Genomic DNA, 24,690 nt, shown 5'->3' with positions numbered 1-24,690 from the left:
TAGGAAACTTGAACGATAAGAAATTTATGAAAAGTTGAACGATTCGCCCGCAACCTTGAATTCGCATTCAATTTTGTTGTTTTATTTAAGTCTTATTGATGCATTAAAAAACTTGCAGGTCGAATCTGTTTAGCCTTTCTTTAACTGCTCCTTGATGGGACGATGAAACTGTGTTAGTTTGCCAGACATTTTAAACTTTATTTCCACAAAATGTCTCGGTGAAACGCATCTCTGAATGTTATAAAATTATAGATTCGCCCGCTTTTAAAAGCGTAAACGAATATTAATTGCTTTTCTTACCGTGTAAAATCTTCATTACATATTTCGGTACAGTCTTTATCTTCTCCAACATCGGCTGGAATAGTAAATAATCCAAGTCCTTCTTTACGGTCAATTTAAAAGCCAGAAAAGCGAAAAAGCGGCGACCATTCTGTTGACAACCGCACGCTGTTTCGCTACTCACCTTCTACAACAGAATAGAAGGTGAGTAGCGTAGCCAATCAGAGAACAGCATTCGTGATAGAACGCTAGTAGATTTATACTAATCGGCGATAGAAATCAGTCGCGCGTGTGTAGCTCTTTAAGCGGTAAATTTGCTTGATTTTTGTCTTCAAAGTGCACAATATTGTAGGTTTTGGACTACAATCTTTTAGAGTTTCTACTAAAACAATTAGACTACTCGCCCTCGTTTTCTATGAGCGATAGTCAACTCGGCTGCGCCTCGTTGACTATTTGCTCATAGAAAACTCGGGCTCGTAGTCTAATTGTTAATTAGAAAGTGCAGATTGAAGTAAGCTACCATGGGAATTTAAGGCTTATATCTCAAAATAAAAGATGATATTTTTACAGTTGCTCAAAATGACAAGAATTTGTATGAGAAGGCATAACATTAGTATGCTAAACAATCAACCTCTAGTGCTTTTCTTTTTAAATTTTCCATCTGCCATACAATCTCTCCCTTGAAATACACTGGCATGAGTTTTCCTGGTGTGGTTCCTTTCCTCGCAATCTTCCGACTTCTTACTAGCTACTACTGTCATTTTAAAGGGAATAATAAATTACAGAAAATGCATCTGGATGGCAAAGTCTTCTAATTTCTGTGCAAAACCTCTGGTTTCCAAAGTGCTCACTATCTTAAAATCTTACTGTTATACAGCCGTACTGGTCTGAAAATTGTATGTTTCGTGATAATGGGTCACTGATGCAAAAGACAAATTAGTATTGAGTGACTACTCTCAACACCTCCCTTCCCAGATAAGCTGAAAAGCTCATTATATGATATTGAAATAACATAAAAGCATAACAGTACATTGGATAAAAAGTCAACTGTAATCAAGTGAGTCTTACCATGAACCAAATTCCACATCTTTTCAACAAGGGCTTCACACTGCTTCTCCCAGCTGTAGGTCTCTTCATAACACATCCGCAGCCTTTGAGTCTCTTCAAGTCGCTCTGCTCTGTCTTTCAGACGGACAGCTCTGATTGCCTCGGCCCAATCTTTAGGGTCAGCAGAATCCACCACAAGTGGCTTGCCTAATGGTAAAATGCGCAGTGCATCTCCAAAACCCGAGTTACCACTCACAAGAATGGGAAGACCAGCAGACAAGGCTTCAAGCGCCGTCAATCCGAACCCCTCTGTTCTTGAAGGCATGATGGCAAGATCAGCCTCACAAAACAATTCTTTCAATCTATCTTTATTCTGCATAAACTTTCGGACAATCAGTTGATCTTTAGAGATTCCAGTCTGCAGCAAGTTGTCTGCAACTTCCTCCTGTTTCCCATCAGGTGCGCCGACAAAGATCAGACGATAAGATCTGTCTTTGAGTTCAACTATTGCTTTAGCAGCAATGTCATATCCTTTGAGACTGAAGTCTTCAGGATCACCACGGCCAAAGGTCAACACCTTGAACTTGTCACTCTCAGTTGTTGCTTGCTGTACCTCTAAAAACTCACTGAAAGTGCCTGGAGTCAGCTGGATTATATCTTGGTGTTTCTTGCATGAACGAAGGTAAGAAGAGTAGGCTTCTGTCAACTTTGGTCCAACTCCCACAACAAGATTAGCCAATTTACACAAGTCAACTTCAGTTCTATTCTTCTCTTCACCTTTGGAAATGGCCTTGGGGTAGTTCTTGTGCATTCCAAGTTCTTCAGGCGCAGTATGCACTACTTGCACCCACTTACAGCTGTGGGACTCTCTGATGACTTGGGCTTGTTTACCAAGTTTCCCTCCATGACCCAGTACAATGTCAATGGCAAGGTCTCTTGGTGGAAAGCTCAGCCAGTCAAGGGGGTCATTGTAGCCTGGACGCCTCTCTGCTTCTCTAATGATAACATTGCAGCTTCCAGCGGCTCTCTTCTCTTCTTCAGAACAGGCAAACTGTGGGACAAGGAGAGTGACTTCTATTTGCTCGTGTTTGGCCAATAATGTGGCAAGCTGTCTGTTTATGGTTGACAAGCCTCCCATAGATGAACTCCACTCACTGGCCAAGAGAGTTACTCTCAATGCTGTGTCGGACATCCCTGGTTTACCTTGTGCTGGAACGCCTTGAGATGTGGCAATGACAGTGGGAAGAGACAAATCCTAAAAGAGAAGTGTGACAATTAACAATTAACACACAGTTTGAAATAGGGGTCGATGCAACAAGAAATGGATAGGTGAACAATGCAACTTCATGCTGTATAATTTCTAAGTGGTTCTTAACACAACTATTGGAAAATCGTTTTATAGCACAAGTAAAAAGGTAATCAAACTGGCCAGTATCCAAAACTCTCACCTGCGAGAGATTTAGCGTGCTAACACATGTTAACCACTGCCTCGTGAATATGGAGTATGGGTGCCTGGGATATCCGGGAGGGCCTCCACTGAGGTCAGCCGGCCCTCCCCAGATAGAATAAAGCTGCCAAGGCTGGCAATACCAACAAAACAGCCATGAGCCCCCACACACAGACACCCGTCACACTGATTAAATCAGTGGAAAAATGAATTTATAACTAATAACAAGAAGCAGGGAAGGGAGGGAGGGAGGGGAAAAACTCGCAAAACATCCCTGAAAACCCTCCATGGAACAAAGACCTGACACCACGCTGTCATGTCCGAGAACGCAACGCACTGAGCCTGACAAGAGCTAGTAACCGCTGACCACCAGGACAGCTGACTACCCACTCGTTGTGGTTAACTTGGTTAAATTGCTTTATTTAACTTGGTTAAATCGCATTTAACCTCATTAAGTAATATTATAATAATAAAGTAACGTTAACAGGAATGGCCATTTCTTGTAAATTAAGTAGATTCTGTTTAATTTACAATTATTACAAAAAATCATGTACCTTGCTAGTTCTCTTGAAGAACCATTTATCCAGCCCACAGACAGTGTGTAATTTATCACTGACCTTCTTCATACAGATCAGTGGTTGATCTTGTTTTACTTCAAGAAGGTGGAAGCACTCCTCATCTTCACACAACACATTTCCATGGTTGGAACACTCTTGACCACCCTGCTCTGTCCCTTGATGACAGTACGGGCACGCTACACACAACTCATACTGCAGTCCACTCAGGTACGGCAGCTCTTGTGACAAACTTTGCAAAGTTCCCTCCAGAAACTCACGCACAAGTGTAGCTAGTTCTTCTGACTTCTTTCCTAAAACCTGACGACTTTGTGTTCTTTGCCTAAGAAGGATCTTGATGAAACTCTTCTTGCAAATAAGAACAAAATCATGGATTTGTTTCCCGATAAGAAACCATGCTCCATTTTGGTACAGCCTGGGAGGCTGCATGGGCCAAGTGTTACAACACCAACGGATGGATCGTGACACAAGCTGCGAGAACAGACCATGAGGGACAAAGCCATGCACAAAGTGCAGATACAAAGGACAAGGATCATTGTGTGATGGTTCCATTTTACAAAGCTCTTCAGGTGATGACTTAAGTTGAGCTGGCACAAAATACTTTTCCTCACTTTGGGAGGCTGAGAACTTGGCGATCAAACCAAACCGCTCCATCATGTCTAAGATGTCATCTTTGATGACGCCTTGTTGAATAAACTTGGAAAAGACATGATCAACAAGTTCCATGCTGAGAATGCCATCTTTCTCCAGTTCCTGCCAGTACTTGGAATGTACAGGATCCTACATTAATTGACAGAATATCAATCATGTAAGACTACATAAGATTCACGAATAGCGTTACATAAATTCTGCTGACAACCACATCCTTACAAGATATTAAGGTAGCTCCCTCTTATTCAATAGTACATTCTTTCATGTTTCTTTATGTAACAGAGTTCCTGTCACCTTAAAGATGATTTCCAGTCCGTACTGCGCAGACTCAGGGTTTGTTTTCATTTTTGTTTTGAATTCGTTGAAACGTTACACTTCGGTGATAGCGTACATGAAGTTTTTTAGTTCGCCAAATTGTTACGGATCGTTTCGTTCAAGAATTCACGATGAGCTAAAACGTCCGTTTGAAATACCGTTGAGCTTCTTTTACTCGTTATTATTGTTTTGCAAGGATATCTGACGTTAATAATGAAGAAAAAGGTAAGTTTTGTCCCGGAATTTTTATTTTTGCTAGTAAACATTCTTCTGTTTGTGAGACTCACAAACATTGCAGGCGGAGATTGCGCAGTACGGACTGGAAATCATCTTTAACATGTTACAATAAGGTCATTAACAAATCAACTTCTTGAGTTTTCTTAATTATCTTAAAATACTGCTAAGGAATGTGGTTTTTGTTACATTGACAGGCAAGCAAAATTGAAAGGAGAGTGTAAGGTGATTGAGGTTTGCAGGTCCCAACTTTAGCAAAAACCAATGCCTCCTACTACAGTCACCCCACCCCATAACGGACATTAACTTCAGGACCATAATTTGGTGTCTTTAATAGAGGAAGTCCCTAATACAGGACCTGAACAATCGATGAAAATCGATGATCGGAAAATCAATCGATCAATCGATGACAATCGATTAATTACTGTTGATTGGCATCGATTGGCATCGGCCAATCGATGATCAATCGATAATCACACTTTGGTGGTCGCGAACTTCATCGATTGCCATCGATTGGCATTAAACACACAATCAATCCGAAGCATGAAGTAAATACTTACATATGTTGTTTTGTAAAAAAAAATAATAAAGCTCCTTTCCATTGAGATGAAGTTTACATCATAAGCTTTAATGTTTCTGTTTTTCATTCCAGTTTCCTACTGTTTGCTAGCGCTAGAATTCCAAAGACACTTCGTTATTCGTGACCGAGTCAAAAATGGCGGACGTGACAGGCGAAACTCATCACCAGACTCCCACTGTTGTCTCGTTTTCGTTCCGACGTACGGACGACGTATTTTTGAGTTCTCTCTGCTACTGTTTGATTTGAAATATTTCGGACGAGCGAGAAAATGTTTATGGACTACAAGACAGAGTTTTAGAAAAATTACATTGTACTTAGACAGCGAGGAATTCTGTAAGTTGCGATTTCTATTTACTTTGCCAGGAGTTGGTTCGAAAGCAAACCAGACCGAAAAGCGTACGCTTCGTTGATGGAGGCGAATAAGACTTAAGCTCAAAACGTTTGTTTTAAATAATTATTGCCTTATTACTGTTAAGTTAGTAAGTTTCTCGTTGTATTGACATTTTTTGGAAAGGTTATCATTGTTGTTGCTAATAAAATATAACATACAAGAGAGACCGTGTGTTTTAAAGTAAACATATTTATCAAATACTAGTCAAATAAAAAACGATGGCAGTTAAATGATCGATTGAATTGGTAATCGATGATATTGATAATCGATGAAAATCGATGTTAGTTAATTGATCGATTGTCATCGATTATCGATGAAATTGATAATCGATGACAATCGATAATCACAAAAACTTTAGCGATCGATTGTTCATCGATTATCAATATCAATCGATTAATTGATATCGATTGTCATCGATTGTTATCGATTGCCATCGATTATCGATTCCATCGATTGTTCAGGTCCTGCCTAATAGCAGGAGTTTTTTCAGTAATTCTGGAACTTGCTGGAACTTCAACTCCTGTCAGTAATAACTGGGCATTTGTAATTGCAACGTGTCCGCAAGGAGCGAGTTGACTGTAAATCAAATAGATGTAACTTCCCAAAGAAGCTTAAAAACATAAGATGCAACAATTTCATCCAAAAAAAAAAAAATCACAAGAAATTCTCCTTACCATTTTATCAAAGTGTGGAAGTGTAATTAGCTGCTTTAGAAGGTCAATCAGCCACTGAGCCTTCAGAACAACTGTACTGCGGTGCTTGATAATCACACCAAGGTCATGGTAGAAACTGATCATGGCGGCAAACTCATCTGCATCTTTCAGGAAGCACTCTTTCTTGGCATAGTATTGGAGTTGTTGCAGACTTCTGTGGTAAATTTGTTTAGCTACCAAAGCTTCAATCACCTTTTCAAACAGGAACCATCTTAAGAACAATTAGAGAAAATAAATTATATTGGTTTTAATAAACTTGGGCACAAGAGAGCATGAAGAACTTAAATCTAATGTGACATGTTATTTATGTGATTCTATTATTTAGTTAATAACAAAATGTGTTTGGCAGGTATTTCCCTTTGTAGTAAGTACCACAAATTTTTCAAATTTTTATAAATATATCAAGTTTCCTTTTTAATCATCTAGTTATTTATAAAAGGCCTATATGTATATAAAACATTTATCTAGTGAACAAACTTCCTTTCAATATGTAAAGTCATTTTCTTCTTAAAATTATATGGCTAATAAATCATGAATCAACTTTTGGTTAAACAAGCCAAACATGCGTTTATACAAGGATAACCTCTATTACAATGAATAATTTCTTGAGAGCTGAGATTGACCAAAACAGTGAGCTTCTTAGATATATGCCCACAGTCCAAAAATATCTGGGGATTGGCACTGAAGATAGAGTCATCATCCCAGACTGCGAGCAGTCCCTCTTCTTTCTTAGTCTGTCAAGCGTGAAGTAAAAAAGAGCACGAGTCAAAAAATGGTAAATTTCCCTGGACAATTTTTCCCACTTGCTCTCTTTTTTAGCTCTGCTCTCTTGGGACTAACAAAAGAAGGACTGCTCATGCCTGTCTTTCCTCATCTCCATTGCCCTTCACAATCACACTTCACTCCTTTTCGCTTTCATGAGACTTGTAAGAGGGATCAAATAAAATTTGATTGACATGTCACAGCTCTCACCAAACCTAAAATTCAAATTCACTCCGGGGCAAATTTGACTACAGTAAAAACCCACGTATAAGAACCTAGGTTTTTTCAAGTTAGCCTAAACAGGTTCTTATATAAATGGTATTTAGTGTAAAATTAGGCTTACTAGGTTCTTAATTAGGTTCTTAACTTTTGTTCAAGAAATAAAGTAGAATTTTTAAATGATCTGCTCTTTAATGTCCAATAACAGTATTCTTGGAGGCTTTGGTAAGCAAAATACTATACTATTTTAATCTGATTCTGTTAAAATCAAAACTATACTGTAACCTTCATTATAATTCCCAATAAATCTTGTAACTATGCTGTAACTATAATGTGTACAGACTGTGTTATAAATATATTTTTGAGAAGATTTTTTTAATTCTATATTTTGGAGAAGATTATTTTTTCTTTTTTGAACCTGTTTTAGAATTTTAGCCTAAAATGGTTCTTATGTGAAGGGTGCTTAAAAATGAAATTTTAGCCTAACAGGTTCTTAAATGTTAGGTTCTTATACGCGGGTTTTTACTGTACTCCTCAGTCATTCTGTTTACAACTTGGCCGCCTGCCTTAGAGCCTACAATGCCAAAACAAGGCACTAGAATGCAAAATCCTGTCAGCCATGCAGCCTAATTCAAATTAAACAAATTCAGTTGGAATTAAAACAAAATGTGCAAAAGAAAAAAAAAGTTTGAAAACTGGGGTCAGCTATCATTTTGGGGATATTTAACAATTATTCCACAAGCGCGCATTGGATATGAGTTGGCTATAAACGATCTCATATCCATCAAGCGCGAGTGGAATAATTGTTTTATTTAAAACGCCCAAAGAATTGCAATATTTGAGCTCCCCAGCTATTTTAATTAATGCGTATCAGCTACCATATTTGTGGTAATTGGTATATCATCAGAGCTCATATACCATTGCCTGTTAACCAATCAAAACACAGGAATTGCAATATACCATTGCTAGTTTTTAATAACACCAGATATACCCAGTCTTGGCTCTATCATGTGACATGTTTTGCTAGACTACCTGGTGCACAAAAAATATTTGATCATTATAATACAATATTTACCGGACTGGTATTTTCTGCCCCATGTATGGCCCCTGTCTTAACACCTCCATGATTTTGTTTCGCAGTTTTTGAACTTCGTCAGTGCAATCCTCTTGCTCTTCAAATAACAACATAAGTATAATCATGTTACACATGACTGATATACATACATGTACTAACAGTGTACTAGCTTGTATGTAATTAAATTTACTGAGAAGGGTAAAGAGAAGTGAAAATGAGGGAAAAGCAATGATGCAAGTTGGGAGGAAATAAAAGTGTCTAATCTGCAAACTCTGACTGGCCTTGCATCAGTTTTCAGGTAGCATAATTATACAACAGGAATGCCAAAACTGATATAAACTTGAATTATGTATACAATATGCTAGCTAGCTTGGTAGTCCTAACTGACTGAATACTCACACATGGCACATTTCTAAAAATGTCATGACTGTCACTGTATAACGCTAATTACACGAGGGGACACCAGTTTTGGAACAAGGAATTTTGTCAAAAGGACTTAAATGCAACATTTTCTTGTATACACACCAGCAAAAACACTTGTCAGTGAACTTTTTTTATATATTATTTTTAATAAGTACTAATTGACAGCACAGCAACAGATCATGTCAACTTCTTTATTTTTTCCCACCGGTTTCATCTGATCACACAGACTTCACCTTGTTTAATTTATTGAACATTCCCAATCTGTAATGTGCAAATCACATTCCAACTAAGGTGTGGACAACAAGAAACACCAACATTATATAACATGCAGGATGTGACAAAAATCCTGTGTAATGCACAGAATACACATGTGCAATGTTTATTTTAATTCAGTTAGGGCTGATCACAGATATTAAACGTTCAATCAATAATATACAATTAGTAGAACATCTTTAGCTATGGATCTTCACCTGATTGTTATTTGTTTGTTGTGAATTAATGTTTTTTATCTAATAATGCTGACCTTGTGTTATGGCTATAGTCCACTACAAAACTTACCTGCTTGCTGTGCTGATCTTGTGTTATCGATGCTGAACAAAGGTCGGATCACATGTTTCTCGTATTCCTTACCAGAGATTTTCTTCTGTATCTGCAAGTTCATCCTTGCAACATCTTCAAATGGTTTGTCAGCATGTGTCCCTACAATGAATACTGGAGGCAGCAGATATGGCAGCTTCCCTTGTGCTCCGTCAGCTGTTTCTTCTTTCACCTTTGTGACACTGTGAACTGTAGCAAGCCACGACAGCAAATTCTCCATATTGCTTTCATTGTTTGGGTTTTCTAAATGAATCTCACAAGTTCCTTGTCTAACACAGGGCTGGGCTGGGGCATGTAATGGCTTGCTGAGGTTGTGCACCAAAATGTAGAGTGCTCGTGATGATAAGAAAAGAGGGTGAGAGGCATAGTACAGGTGTTGTCCAGCAAAATCCCACATGTCCATACTTAGAACAGATTCTTCTTTGGTGATACCACTAACACGTTTACCTTTAGCATACTTTAACCACTGATGAACATGTTTAGTGACATCATCTGGAGGTGAAGTGGCATTGATCATTACATCAGGCTCATCTGGTGTGTTTTCACTTCTGCTATCGAGGATATGTTCACCATTGTTAACATTGTCCTGCTTTGATACTTCTAATGGTACAGAAATGTCTGACTCATCAGGGTGATCCACAGTCTTCTCAATCTACAATAAAACAGATAAAAGTAAGTGACATAAATAATCATTAACTAGCAAGCCAGGTGAAGATGAATTTTTCAATAATGACACGAGCATGGGACAAAGAAAAATTCTGAGTCCCCGACAGGAATCAACCCATGGCCTCCCAGATACCGGATGGGCGCTCTAACCAACTGAGCTACAAGAGACTCGTGGTAAGCTGGGCCATTTACTAGGTTGATATGTGACACGCATCCTGCATACTGCTAGGATCAGCAATGTCGAAATCATCAAGTGGTAAATTTTAAGCTCAGTGATAAATAATGAAGATGAATTTTTCAACAATGACACAAGCATAGAACAAAGAAAAATTCTGAGTCCCCGGAGGAAAATGAACCCATGGCCTCTCAGATACAGGTATTTCAAAAAAGACCCAGACAGTTCTAGACACCATACTGCAATACCGTCATACAGATGACAATATACACTCTTTCTTCACTACAAAAATAATATAACAGTCAACTCTCTCAAAAATAGACACCACTGTCATAATATTAGTCAGAGAGTCAATGACTTCCAATTGAGATTAAAGGAGTGTTAAAAATAGACTGAATTTGAAAAATTGGCACTAATAATTGGGGAAAGGAAAATAAAGTAAGAAATTGATATATTATATTCACAGATACCAAAGTGCATAACCATGTGTTTAATCAATCAACTTAGCTATGAGGTCAAGCAAATTAGCAAATTTCTGATGTTATTTAAGAATTTCTAGGCAGGTCTTAAACTTTCACAGTATCCCCTTCTCCTGAGTTTGTGGTTTCAAGAATACATGCATAATGTATTATAGAGCACTTTTCAATTGAGTGTCGTAAAACCAAAACCAAAGTAATTGCTCTGGCCAATCACAAAGGACACAGACAATCCAGTAACCAATCAAAACTCGAAGCAAATACATGTAGCTGGCACAAAGCGTGGGAAAACGTGTGCGTGCGAGTCACGACTGGTTTTGGTTTTACTTCTGATTGGCTGAGTAAGTGGCACGAGATTTTTAAGCCAATCACCAAACGTAGTAGTGCATGGCAAACACAATTTACTTTCGACACTCAAGTGAAAACTGCTCTATGCACATAATTTAATTGTAGCTGAATGTGAACAATTATTTAATAATAAGTTACTGTCAGACCTGGGTCTTTTTGGAATCAATCCCAAAATCCATTGTTCCAGTCTGACACAGTTTTTCAGTCACCATCTTTGCTATATCTTTGGAACATTCTAGCAATCCTTCTTTGTTCTCATGGGTGGAATGCCAGTTCTTAACTCGATTAACTTCAATCTCACATTGTGAAGGGTTTACTTCAATTCCTTCGGTACTCTGTTCTTTAGGATCAAATGGCAGGCCTAAGAGACTCTTCTTTAGACTGGTTTTACCAGCACGATCTGGGCCAATAAAAAGTATTCGACGACGGTAGACATTCACATATCCATCTCTTAAAGCCTTTTCATAGGCCTGTTGTGCTCTTGGTCCCTCTGCTGTTTGACGACGTACATGCACTAATAACGAAATGTAATAAGGGTATTTTAGTCAAAAATTATTAAATAACAATAATTATTGCTAGGTTTCAACAATATCAAACTGTAAGTAATTAAGAGCACAGGTTTCCTACGGTCAAACATATGTCGGTAAGAGTCCTTAAATGGATTTCGCTCATACTCTTACCATGGGTAGGTCTCAATATGAAATAAATCACAGTATACTTTGTTTGGCTAAATATCGATTTGTTTTCGAGAAAATCGATAATTCTAAAATCCAGCAAAATTGACGCTTTCGGAGCTCAAAATTTATGCCGAGTTTGTTAGCTTCGCGTCGTAAAATAAAGAACTCTGGAAGAAAAATACCTATTTAATATCGAAGAATAACATCAAATTAGTACGTCGAAAGCAATTTCTGCTCTTGAAGTCCTTTTATCTACAAAATATAATTAAATTTATTCGACACACTTTTGATTTAATTCAAAATAGGTCAAACTTATCGCTTTATTTAAGTATGAGCGAAGCGAAATAAATGGCCGAAAATTTGGTACTAGACAGATAAATGATTGTTCTTTTCGATACTAAAAGGATTTCCTGGAGAAATGATTTAGTGCGATGCTTTCAGATCTCAAAGTTGCTTAAAATTCGTTAATTTAACCGACCGTGACATTGTTGATCTTATCAACATTATGTAAACAATCCACGCAAAGGTTAATTTTCCCCATGTGAACTTCAACTGAGTAAAATAAAAACATAGACTTGCTTACCGTGGTGTTCGCTGATACATTGTAAATCCTGTTTTCCTCATTTACGACAAAACCTAAGCCCTCGGCGAAGCTGTTATCTAATTTTCTTGACGCGCCATTTGTAACTGATTTCCACGTCTTGAAGTGACAGTTCTTTTCCATGCATTCTTGAAAACAGTCCAATCTTAACTAATCAGTGTAAACAGGAATACGAAGTACTTTGCTTTAAATCAACTTAAAGCTTAGCAGCAGTGGTAGATAAATCGATACGGCCGGCGAATCTCCGTTTCGAAAACCGCCATTTGAGATTTGTCGGCCCTTTGTCCTGCGGTATGCAGATAATTAATTCACACTTGAGTAACTTCCGGCACATGAAATCGACAACCACCGTGACCAGATAGCACCTAACCTGCGATCAGGCTTACCCCTCCACCGCGAGAAAAATAACGCCTGATCGCAGGTTAGATAGCACCCTCCTTTTCGAAATATTGGTCGTGGCACTATTTTTATCATTTTAACATAAGCTCTCAATGAAAAACTTTTGGGCTGAACTTGTAATAAAGTTTCACTTCAGTTAGCCACCGTTCGAGAGAGTTGTTAAATGGTTGCATGAAATCCGGGTGGAACTTCCACCCGGATTTGCTGTTGCGTTGCTTCGCTTTGTTTCATATTTTTTATCCAGTTCTTACCCTTGTTCAAATTCTTGTCCCTTTTTCAGTGGAAAATTCGAAACGACGTTAAAATCCGAACTGAGTTGGAGCCGGTCCCGAAGGTACCCGTTTCAGAGAGAGTTGGCTGTACACAAAACCTTAGATGGCGTCGTTGGGTCCGTCTCCCGTGAATGTCAGTTAAAAATATATATTCTGTGTAGTCTAGCCTGTAAACAAGCTCTCCTTCTTTCTCCTGTGGAGGATTGGGCGAAATAAAAGCGGGAAGGAAAGGTGGGGGAAGGGGTGGGGGAAAAAGGGACCATATATCATGTATATGCAGTTGTAATACCAGTCACGGTAAACAATTTATAATAAAACGCTGAACATTTATGACTGTTTACACCAAGGTGTATATTGGTGTAAAAATAAAAGAAAGGGTGCTTTTCACTTCATTAGATTAAAGCTAGGTGAAGAAAAGTACACGTAATCAGAAGTTTGTTATGGACTTCTGACGTGATGCCATATTTTGTATTTATTTCTGCAAAGTACAACAAAGCATTTATACCAAAGTAGCATTATTTAAAAAAAATGAGCATAATTACAGTTGAGCATTATATCGGACAAAAAACAAGCATTGTTAGAAGCATAACATTCCCTTTTTACCAGCGTAATTGGACGTAAACCGTTTTTCCCCTAATAGCTTCCAAATCAACTCAAAAACACACCGGAAAACAGGTTTAAAAACAAAATATTTATATAATGACTATGATATTTTTAATACATTTGGGTCCCCTGACGGCGAGGCGCTTGTCTCTCCCCGCAAGCTCTGGCGGGGGGCACCTTCCCCTGTTTACGCCGGACCCCAACAGAATATATATATGGTCATATTTTTTAACATTCACGGAAGACGGATCCAACGATAACATCTTAGATTTTGCTTTCACCTGTTTTGCCTTGACCTAATCAAGAACTTGGACAAAGGTAAGAACAAAAAAAAACTATAAAGCGAAGCAACGCAACAGAAGAACCTTAGACCCGGGAGTTAAAAGCGCTGCCATGCAACTATTTAGCAACTTTCACAAACGGTGGCTACCTGAAGTGAAACTTAATTACATGTTCAGCCCAAAAGTTTTTCATTTAGAGCTTATATTAATATAGCAATAATATGGTGCCTCAACCAATACTATACCAAAACGCAGGGTGCTATATGGTCACGGCGGTTGTCGATTTCATGTGCCGGAAGTTACGCAAGTGTGAAATACATTATCTGCACACCGCAGGGCCGACAAATCTCAAATAGCAGTTTTCGAAAAGAAGATTTGCCGGCCGAATCGATTTATCAACCACTGCTGCTGTCCGGAACGTTTCGGTCCGATTTTCGGATAGGATATGTCTTCTGTTTACACGGATAGGGTCCGGATAGGATAGGCCTTCTGTTTACACGGGGCCGTTCTGGAACCGGTGCGGGACGGAACCAAAACTGGACCTGCTATTTTGCAGGTCAAGTTATGGAACCGTTCCGGACCGGTTCCAGAACCGTCCTGTGTAAACACATGGAACGGTGCCAAACGCTTCCGTGTAAACAGAGGCCGATCCGGTCCGGTCCAGTTCGGAACGGCTCCGGTCCGGTCCCGTGTAAACGTATCCTAGCTGGTTAGAGTATAAAAATGACTGAAAAAACGGCAAGGACAGGATCAACACCAGGTGTCCGTCTTATAGAGATCTTCAATAAGGGAGAGTTGACTCTACAACTGTTTTGCCTTAGCCTAATCAAGAATTTGAACAAGGGTAAAACTGGATAAAAAATATGCAGCGAAGCAACGCAACAGAAGAACTTTCGACCCGGAAGTTAAAAGCGCTTTCATGCAACCATTTAACAACTCTCTCGAACGGTGGCTTACTGAAGTGAAACTTAATTACAAGTTCAGCCCAAAAGTTTTTCATTGAGAGCTTATGTTAAAATAATAAAAATAATGCCTCAACCAATACACCAAAAAGCAGGGTGCTTTCTGGTCACGGTGGTTGTCGATTTCATGTGCCGGAAGTTACTCAAGTGTGAATTAATTATCTGCATACCGCAGGACAAAGGGCCGACAAATCTCAAATGGCGGTTTTCGAAACGAAGATTCGCCGGCCGTATCGATTTATCTACCACTGCTGCTAAGCTTTAAGTTGATTTAAAGCAAAGTACTTCGTATTCCTGTTTACACTGATTAGTTAAGACTGGACTGTTTTCAAGAATGCATGGAAAAGAACTGTCACTTCAAGACGTGGAAATCAGTTACAAATGGCGCGTCAAGAAAATTGGATAACAGCTTCGCCGAGGGCTTAGGTTTTGTCGTAAATGAGGAAAACAGGATTTACAATGTATCAGCGAACACCACGGTAAGCAAGTCTATGTTTTTATTTTACTCAGTTGAAGTTCACATGGGGAAAATTAACCTTTGCGTGGATTGTTTACATAATGTTGATAAGATCAACAATGTCACGGTCGGTTAAATTGACGAATTTTAAGCAACTTTGAGATCTGAAAGCATCGCACTAAATCATTTCTCCAGGAAATCCTTTTAGTATCGAAAAGAACAATCATTTATCTGTCTAGTACCAAATTTTCGGCCATTTATTTCGCTTCGCTCATACTTAAATAAAGCGATAAGTTTGACCTATTTTGAATTAAATCAAAAGTGTGTCGAATAAATTTAATTATATTTTGTAGATAAAAGGACTTCAAGAGCAGAAATTGCTTTCGACGTACTAATTTGATGTTATTCTTCGATATTAAATAGGTATTTTTCTTCCAGAGTTCTTTATTTTTCGACGCGAAGCTAACAAACTCGGCATAAATTTTGAGCTCCGAAAGCGTCAATTTTGCTGGATTTTAGAATTATCGATTTTCTTGAAAACAAATCGATATTTAGCCAAACAAAGTATACTGTGATTTATTTCATATTAAGGCCTACCCATGGAAAGAGAATGAGCGAAATCCATAACAGGGCTCTTGCCAAGAATTTTCATTTTTGTTTGAAATTTGTGCATATGTCCTCTTAACTTGTATGTTTGTTATATATGGGTTACTGAATTTATCAACTCCAACTAAACCAGACACCTTCAGGCTACAAAATAGTTGTCCACAATGGATAATGTCCATAAACAAAATATAAATAATATTAAATTGAATACTGAGAAGTTAACGTAGTCATATTTACTAAAAACATGTTTATCACTGGCATAATAATACTTTATGTATTGTATTTTACCTATTTTTAATCACTGTAATTATGTTAAGATGTTGGTGTAATATGTGAATGGACTTTTACCGACTTAATAAAATGTAGATGTAGATGTAGATAAATGCAGGAGTTATTTCAGTAATTAATTTTTACAAGGACTTCAACACCTGTCTGTAATTATAGGGTGTCCATAATAATTTATTTGTAATTAATTTAAACACTTTGTCCATGGCAGGTGATAACACAATAGAACATTACTTATAAGTCCCATACAAGGCATATCACCCTAACCCAACCCATATTATACATAACCCGTAAAACTAATTCACCAACACTCTCTAATTATAAGAAACTTCTAAAAAAAGAAACCAATAACAAAACAAAAATAATATTAAATTGAATACTGAGAAGTTAACTGTAGTTGTATTTACAACAAACATGTTTACTACTGGCATTTATACCATGCCATAGAAAATACAGCCAATCAGAATACAGGAAAGCCGTTGTATATTCGACGGTATTCAACCCAACCTTCCCATAGTGCGCTGCGACTGTATTCTCGACGAAATTTAGTAAGCGTATTTTCTATGGCATGGTATAAAATAGTTACACAACACTTTCTCGTGGTATACTATGGAATATCCCACTTGTCACTTGTATTTTCTTGGCATACACACTCGCCTAAAGGCTCGTGTGTATACCGAGAAAATACAAGTGACTCGTGCGATATTCAATAGTATACCACTCGAAAGCGTTGCATAACTAGTATATATAATATTAATGTTAACAGTATTAACTGTGTATAGGTTACCCTCGCAGTTGATGTGCTGTACCCCAATTTGAAAGCTCAATAAATTTTGGTCATTTAAGATAAGACAATAATTCAGCTTAAAGTTTCTTTTAATTTCATTCTTTGCTTATAATTATTTCAACATTTCAAAATGGAGTTACATTTTATTTATCTTGATGATAAGGAGCTAGAATTTAATTTAGGTTCAATAATTTGCAGTTTTGCCCTCAACATTTCTCAACAACACATTGTTCAAGACTGAAAAAAGAGCTAGCTTGAATTCAACTTAATATGAAAGCTCAATTAATTTTATTTTGGTCATTTAAGATAAGACAACAATTAAGTTTGAAGTTAATCTTTTCTTTTCCTTAGCTTCTTTGCAAATATTTCAACACTTAACATTTGAGTTAAAAATTCTATATATTGAAATAAGGTGCAAGAATTAAATTTAGGTTCATGCAGTTTTGCCCTCATCAAACAACACATTTATTCAAAACTGCAAACGGAGGTAGCTTGAGTTCAACTTTATATGCAAGAGAAAAGGCTTCTTCACTCCTGAATTTTTAACTAGACTTTTAGGCTTTCTAGTGCATGTATGCTGAAAAAAGGATTGCTATCAAAAAATATAAGATACGAAATTCACTTGTCAGGCATGCAAAGTTTCACATAATTAGGATTGAAGTTTTTATTTCCTTGAAATTTGTGGAAATGTTTTCCAACTAAACATTTATGAAGATGCCTAACACAGGTAAATTAAACTTTGTAAAATAATTGTCTAAATAAACTCCATTCATTTATTGTTCTCAGGCTACAAGACAAGCTAATGGTCAGGAGTATGCAGTATACCACTGGTAAGTAAACACTTCATGTACAAATTTGTTCGAGTGCACAATTCAATATAACATGAATACAAATAATGAACATTTAATTTCTTATCTTTACCTGCTACACTTGTGGCATACTTCATCCTATTCTGTATCTTCACAACCCTTCTCGTTTCTTCAACTGTTAAAGGATTATCATCCACATCCAGCCATTCCAGCTCCTTCAGTTCAACAATATCATCAGGCAGAGATGTGAGCTGGTTACTAGCCAAGAACAGCCACCTGAGTTTCTTCAGATTTTTTATGTTTCTTGGTAAAACTGTCAGCTTGTTATTATCCACATGCAGCTCAGTCAGGTTAATCAGTCCACCAATAGTTTCAGGTAGTTCACTTAGCTGGTTGTTGTTTAACCACAGCTCGGGCAGGTTAATCAGTTTACCAATAGTTTCAGGTAGTTCACTCAGCTGGTTGTTGTTTAACCACAGCTCGGTCAGGTTAATCAGTTGACCAATAGTTTCAGGTAGTTCACTCAGCTGGTTGTTTTCTAACCTCAGCTCGGTCAGGTTAATCAGTTGACCAATAGTTTCAGGTAGTTCACTCAGCTGGTTGTTGTCTAACCTCAGCTCGGTCAGGTTAATCAGTTGACCAATAGTTTCAGGTAGTTCACTCAGCTGGTTGTTGTCTAACCACAGCGCGGTCAGGTTAATCAGTTGACCAATAGTTTCAGGTAGTTCACTCAGCTGGTTGTTGTTTAACCACAGCTCGGTCAGGTTAATCAGTTGACCAATAGTTTCAGGTAGTTCACTCAGCTGGTTGTTTTCCACATCCAGCACAGTCAGGTTAACCAGTTGACCAATAGTTTCAGGTAGTTCACTCAGCTGGTTGTTGTTTAACCACAGCACTTTGTTTATACTTGTTGGTAATTTAGTCAGTTTATTATGTTTTAAGTCAAGTTCCTGTACATGAGTCAGCTCAGTAGCAGCTTCAGGAACTTTGGACAAGTTTCTAAAACTCAGGTCTAAAACCCTTTCTCCTTTATCATTAATATAAATGAGCTTCCTCAGCTCCTCTGCTGAAATGCCAATGTTAATGTTTTCCATCTGCATATGTATAGTGTACTTTCAACTTCTGCTTGGTATCTGAAACCAAAAACCATTCAGTCTTAGCTAGATAAAAACCTAAAATCAAAATAGTTCACAACTCGCTCCAAGCTTATAGCTTCTACCTTCGAAGAAGTCTTCAGTGAGAATCGCAAAAATCGGTCCGCGATGCGTACGCGTGGGGGCTTGATAATTTCAAATTTGATTCTTCTTTTTTGTGAATTCATTTAGTACATTCAATTACCTTAAGGCTGCTATTTATTGCGGCAAATAATCTTTGTGATTTTTTGCAAATTCATTCCTTGAAAATTTATGAGCAGCAGGTGATTCAAACATTTCTTTGATGCACATGATAACAGATAAACAGCGGAATGTCTATTACATTGATATACGATATTTTCGCCCTTACGTCATTAAGAATGCAAGAGTAGCGCAGTTGGGTAGGCATCTGACTGGGGAACGAGAGGTCGCCAGAGGCCCGAGTTCGAATCCCAGAGGGGACAATTTTTTTCTTTTTTCCTTTTTTTTTTCTTTTTTAACCAGTAGCACTAAAATGGTTTGTTGTGTTTTGCTGCAGCCGCAATGGCTGCAAGCAAAACACATTGAGAGCTGAAGTTTGTGCCGTAAGGTGTAAGTGCCGTAACAGAGGAGAAATCTGAACTACCGATGTCAATCACATCCATGAACAAACAAAATCGAAACCAATGAACCGTAGCGCTGATCGCATTCGAAGTTACGGGCCAAAGTATTCGAACGCAAACCACGTTGGACACGTTGGAAAACAGAAAACCGATTTAAAAGTATATCGCATTGGGAAAGAAAACAAACTGTGGCGCGACCACTCCAGTTTTATGAGAAAATTATTCTGCAGTTTTCATCATTTACGAAAAGAGCGAAGACTTGGAACCTCGCCGAAGGTCATAAATATTTTCTCCAAAGAACCGGTTAGTGCACAGTTTGTAAACTTTCGCTTTGAAAATAAACTTACCCTCACCTTGTCTACACTGTCTACAGCATACTAGTACTGTATTAACTCTGAACTTCATATTTTAAAATAAAATGTATGAACGTGTAACTTGTCACGCAAAGACAGCTGGAAAGGAATATACCATGCTGGTAGGCTGCACCGCTAATTGTAGCTGTATTCGAGCTATATAAAAGACAGCTAGAAACGAATTAATACTAACAGTGGAACCCCGATATAACGATATGCCAAGGGGGCAGTAAAATTATATCGTTATATCGAGGAATCGTTATATCGGGGTTCCGTCCCATACATTTCCCTATTGCCGGGACATAACATATTCATCGTTATATCGGGAATATCGTTATATCGAAGATCGTTATATCGGGGTTCCACTGTAGTAACATCACAATGGGAAAGAAACTTATTCAGTGGTGCACACCGTCGAAAACAAAGAAATATTAAAGGAAGTTCTCATTCACCAGATTCACTGCATCAGATGCAACATTCGTCAGTTCGTGTTTAAATGCGTGGCGACCAGTTTGTTTACTAGTTATTAAAAAATAATACGGTCTTCATTTAATAAACAGTTCATCCTTAAATTTCAGCTTTTCTACGACTGACAGGTAGGTACTATAGTATAAGCCCCGCTAAAATAGCTGGAAAGGGAAAGTTTTTTGAAAAATGAATTTTTGACTGCCAGACGCGCTGGCGCCACATGTTTATTTTGTGAAGATTAATTAAACGCCGTGAAAAATAGAATTTGATGTCCAGCGAGCCACTGCATCTTCGGCTACGCAGTCCTCAGTGAATCCTCCAACTTCACAAATTTCTAAAACTTTAAGAAAACGAACTTTCGCAGAATCAAAAATTGGTCCTTATCGATCTTCCGATCTTGTTGTGAAGACTGAAATTCGACGAGTGTTCATGCGTGAAGGGATGACTGACGAATGATAATAATTATTTGTAAACTTTCGCTTTCAAAATGAACTTTGCGTTACGTTCAACGCCGTCTTTCTGTTGTTGTACGCCGGTGCGCGTGCGATTATTTATAATTTCTGAATTTTGCATATTTAACTCAGGGTGACACAACAAGTTTGTTAAGAGTTAGTTGTTTCAGTGTTTAATTTGGGTGAAAGTGGTTAAAGAACCACTGTCTTGTCACTAATAAATATATCACATTGAGTTCTTATAAGGTCAATAGATTCTGTCTTTTTCGTTGTTGTTAAAACGCTACCATTGTGACAATGATTCCAAATACAACTAACGGTAACCAGTGAGATAACGCCACTAAAAGAATCACATTGAGTTCATTGAGATTTTTTTATAATGTTAAGAGTTACTGTTTTTTATCAAAGAGACAATCATGTCAGACATTACGTTCACTTACTAGTAATTAAATTATGTTTGCTGTCTTTGATTTCAACATAACATTGATCAGTAAAATTATCAGGATTGAATTAACACAAAGTGACTACAATATAGTGCAATTATTAAGCTGCACACAAGTGACAGACAATAAAAGACGTTGGATTTCAATCTCGACTCACTTGTCTTTCATCAACATGTTCCCTAAGACTTTGCTCTAGCAGCAAAACACATGGACCCATTGGGGCCCTATTTTTTATTATATCGCTCCGTAGGTATGCATTGCAGAATAATTTACATATATCAGAACATATAGCCATATAGACTGATTCAAGTACAAATGTATTAAATTGTGCTGTTTCTGCGGCTTTCAATATTGGCTTGCGTAAGCGTAAAAGCTTCTCTTGAATTGATGTGCAACCTGCACAGACTTCCAGCCAAACGAAATGTTGGCTAGAATGACTTCGTGAGCTGCTGTAATGACGAGCAACTTCAAGAACAGCTCAGTGAAATCAAAGAAACCACACGAAACGTACGACACGCCAAAATCCAATATAGCCTACTTGACACGCACCGCCGACTCATCCCCAGGCTCTCTCGCAGAAGACCACGTGACACAAGCAAACCCACACACAAATAAATAAATTTATTATACATTGTAGTCACTAGCTGTCTTCTCATTGGCTAAGAGCCTACAGCTTATTCTGGGAATCCGCGCAACCTACAGATTAGTGAATAATCTGCTAGCAGATTATTCACTAATCTGTAGGTTGCGCGCACTAATGCATGATTTCCAAGGGCAAATGTGTCAGGCATCTGACGGCGAAGGAAATTCATAACCGTCGATTTGCTTCTTCAACCGAGAAATAGTTTGACCTAAGTTGGAAAAATTTCTGGACAGTAAAGTCTCCGAAAACACAAAACAACTAACAAAAGTTGGGAAGGAACTATTCCACGAAATACTTTGAGGAAAAAGCATTCAGAAATTAAAAGCAGGGCGACAAGCAGGAATGAGCACAAGTTTTGAAACAGGTTGAAATCGTTTGTCATTATTTTCTTTACCAAAAAAACAATGTATAATAAAACAATTATTAGATTCGGTTTATGTGATATCCGGAATAATCAAGGTCTCTGTAAGTGTTATCAGCCTCAGCCTTCGGCTTCGGCTGATAACACTTACCTCGAACTTGATTATTCCGGATATTACAAAACAGGGTAGCAAAGGGGGTGTCTTGATCCCGTTTCACGCACAAATTTTAACCAAATTCACGCGTCACGTTTACTTGAGACAGCAGAATTCACGAATCCCGTATTTTTTCAAGCTATTTTCACGCGTCACGGTATATTTTTTACCCTATTTTCACGCGTCACGGACAAATTTTTGCCCTTTTCACGTGTCACGTATAAACCCTTTGCTACCCTCACAAAAACCTTATCCAATAATTGTTTAAAATCCCGCAGTCGATAACAATGTGGCGGCTTTGCCCCCACAAAAACCTGGGTAATTACTGTATTAGGGCAAACAACGTGAAAGAAAGAAAGTTGTATTAATATTCATCTATTCCGTAACAAGCTTTTAAATACGACAACTAAAGATTTAGAAGACATTTCAAATGCAAACGCTGCTTACTCATGCTGACTGATCGTCAGCCATATTTCTACACGGATCGATCGGTCCGCTCACAATCTCTGAAAGCTTCAAATTTAACAAGCTCTAATATAATTAACTTCTGATCGAGTCTTTCACTTGTGTTTTATCAGTGTTCTCTCTTTAGTCTATAAATAAGGTGATAGAGTTCTGTTCCAGGCTAGGAAGCCGTATAAGCTACATGTTAGCTTCATGTATAAACAGCTTTGATCTCACTACAAGAATTCAGCTTAATTGCTCATTTGACAAGCGTTCAGTTTCTTTAAAAACGCGATGTGAGTATAATTCGCATCAATAAACGTCTGTAAATCAAACATTTCTTACCTCAAACACTTCCAGAAAACAGGGAAAAGGTCACAAAGTAAACTGTAGTCTGTACGCTGCGAAGAACGATACTTTCGCTTTCTCGATAGCTCTGACTGATAAGGATGGGCCGATACTCGATACCAAATATTCGATACACCGATATTTTGACAATTTTGAAAAGTATCGATACTTTCGAAAAATATCGCACTTTCGATACGTTTTCGATACTGCACACGTGACCTGAGCCTGCGGTCTTCTGGTCAGCACGTGAGGTTTGAAAATGCGATTTTGCTCAAAGAAATATTGATGTTCTTGTCAATATTTGAATTTTTCTTGCCTTGACTTGATGTACATGTCCACACATTGCTGATGCAACAGTGAACCGAAAAGACCAAAATCAACATTCTTGGCTAACATTTATAACGCCCGGTCTGTCCTTTGTGTGGTCACGTGACAAACCAATGACGTCAGGACGGAAATGACGTCATAATATCGATATCGAGAAAAAAGGCAAATATCGTATCGATATCGTATCGTTTTGAAAAACCTGTATCGGCCCATCCTTACTGACTGAGCCAACTCCCTTCTCAAATTACCTGTCCGACTTTGTGGTTTGCAGGCCGGGTGGAGAAAGGGTAGTTGTCTCTACCCCGGCCCTCACAGGTTGTGAAACTGAGCGTTTTTCTTGGAAACTTAAGTCTTTTTGTCGTTTTAGGCAGTAAGATATGAGTGAGTGGTTGTAGTATTTTTATTTTTTTTCCCGTCGAGTATTGGGTCAATTACACCAATGAACAAAGTGAAAAGACTTAAGATCCCCAGCCCCTCCCCTGTGCGTCCTGTGTAGTTGTGGTTCATAAAGCGGAAGAAATTTCAAGCAAATTCCCCATTGCTGCATATCTCCCCGCTCTCGTATTCCTACGAAATTCTCGGTTAACCATGAATACCCGAGGTAAAGATAAAATCTATAAAAAAGCGTCCTGTCTTGGCTCATCTTCAACTAAAAAATTAGACCTTCCTGTTTCTATGACCACAGGATATTTGGGGGAGGGGTATGGTGGCCTAGCATTATCACATTAAAACATCACACAACTAATAATAATACTTAATAATACTTTATTTATATAGCGCTATTTCTATTTCTAACCAATAGCGCTTTACAAGTTATTTACAATTAAAAATTACATATCTATATTAAAAAAGTTACAATTTGTATATAATAAAAAAATAAAAGATCAATAAAAGAACTAAAACGAATAAAAAGACTAACTAATTCACCTAAGTTAATTGTAAAAATACACTAAATTATAAAAATATCTAACTAAAAGCTTTCCTAAAAAGATGTGTCTTTAGTTTGCGCTTAAACTCTGAAATGCCATTGCACGATCGAATTTCTAAAGTTAAGGCATTCCAGAGTTGTGGCGAGGCTACAGAAAAAGCTCGAAATCCGTAGCTGCGCAAATTATAGGCGACGTCATCCAAGCGATGGCCATTCATGGAACGTAGATTACGTCTCGGAACATATCTCTTGATCATATCAGACAGATAAGTTGGGGCTAAGCCCATCAAACACTTGAATGTTGTTATTGCGAGACACCACC

The 24,690-nt window shown here is 37.9% G+C and overlaps 1 protein-coding gene across 2 annotated transcripts in view; it reads right to left on the bottom strand.

Moving 5' to 3' along the window:
- Nucleotides 1–24,690, bottom strand: part of LOC144666799 (uncharacterized) — a 72,060-nt gene that overhangs the window by 2,516 nt on the left and 44,854 nt on the right. Inside the window, exons 1-8 of one of the 2 annotated variants that reach the window (XM_078528200.1) lie at nt 23,111–23,201; nt 17,825–18,845; nt 11,120–11,487; nt 9,270–9,960; nt 8,289–8,385; nt 6,194–6,443; nt 3,328–4,128; nt 1,348–2,581 (exon numbers count right to left, since the gene is read on the bottom strand). In XM_078528200.1, coding sequence (XP_078384326.1) covers nt 1,348–2,581; nt 3,328–4,128; nt 6,194–6,443; nt 8,289–8,385; nt 9,270–9,960; nt 11,120–11,487; nt 17,825–18,812 — 4,429 coding nt within the window. In that variant the 5' untranslated portion in view covers nt 18,813–18,845; nt 23,111–23,201. Of the gene's footprint in view, nt 1–1,347; nt 2,582–3,327; nt 4,129–6,193; nt 6,444–8,288; nt 8,386–9,269; nt 9,961–11,119; nt 11,488–17,824; nt 18,846–23,110; nt 23,202–24,690 lie in introns of those variants that run through there. The other variant, XM_078528201.1, reaches the window with a different exon arrangement.

The sequence above is a fragment of the Oculina patagonica genome, chromosome 9 (assembly GCF_052425735.1).
Source record: "Oculina patagonica isolate OP01 chromosome 9, crgOcupat, whole genome shotgun sequence".
NCBI classification, from domain to species: Eukaryota; Metazoa; Cnidaria; class Anthozoa; order Scleractinia; family Oculinidae; genus Oculina; species Oculina patagonica.
The sequence above is the reverse complement of the archived record's forward strand: the minus strand, read 5'-3'. Positions and strand labels throughout refer to the sequence as shown.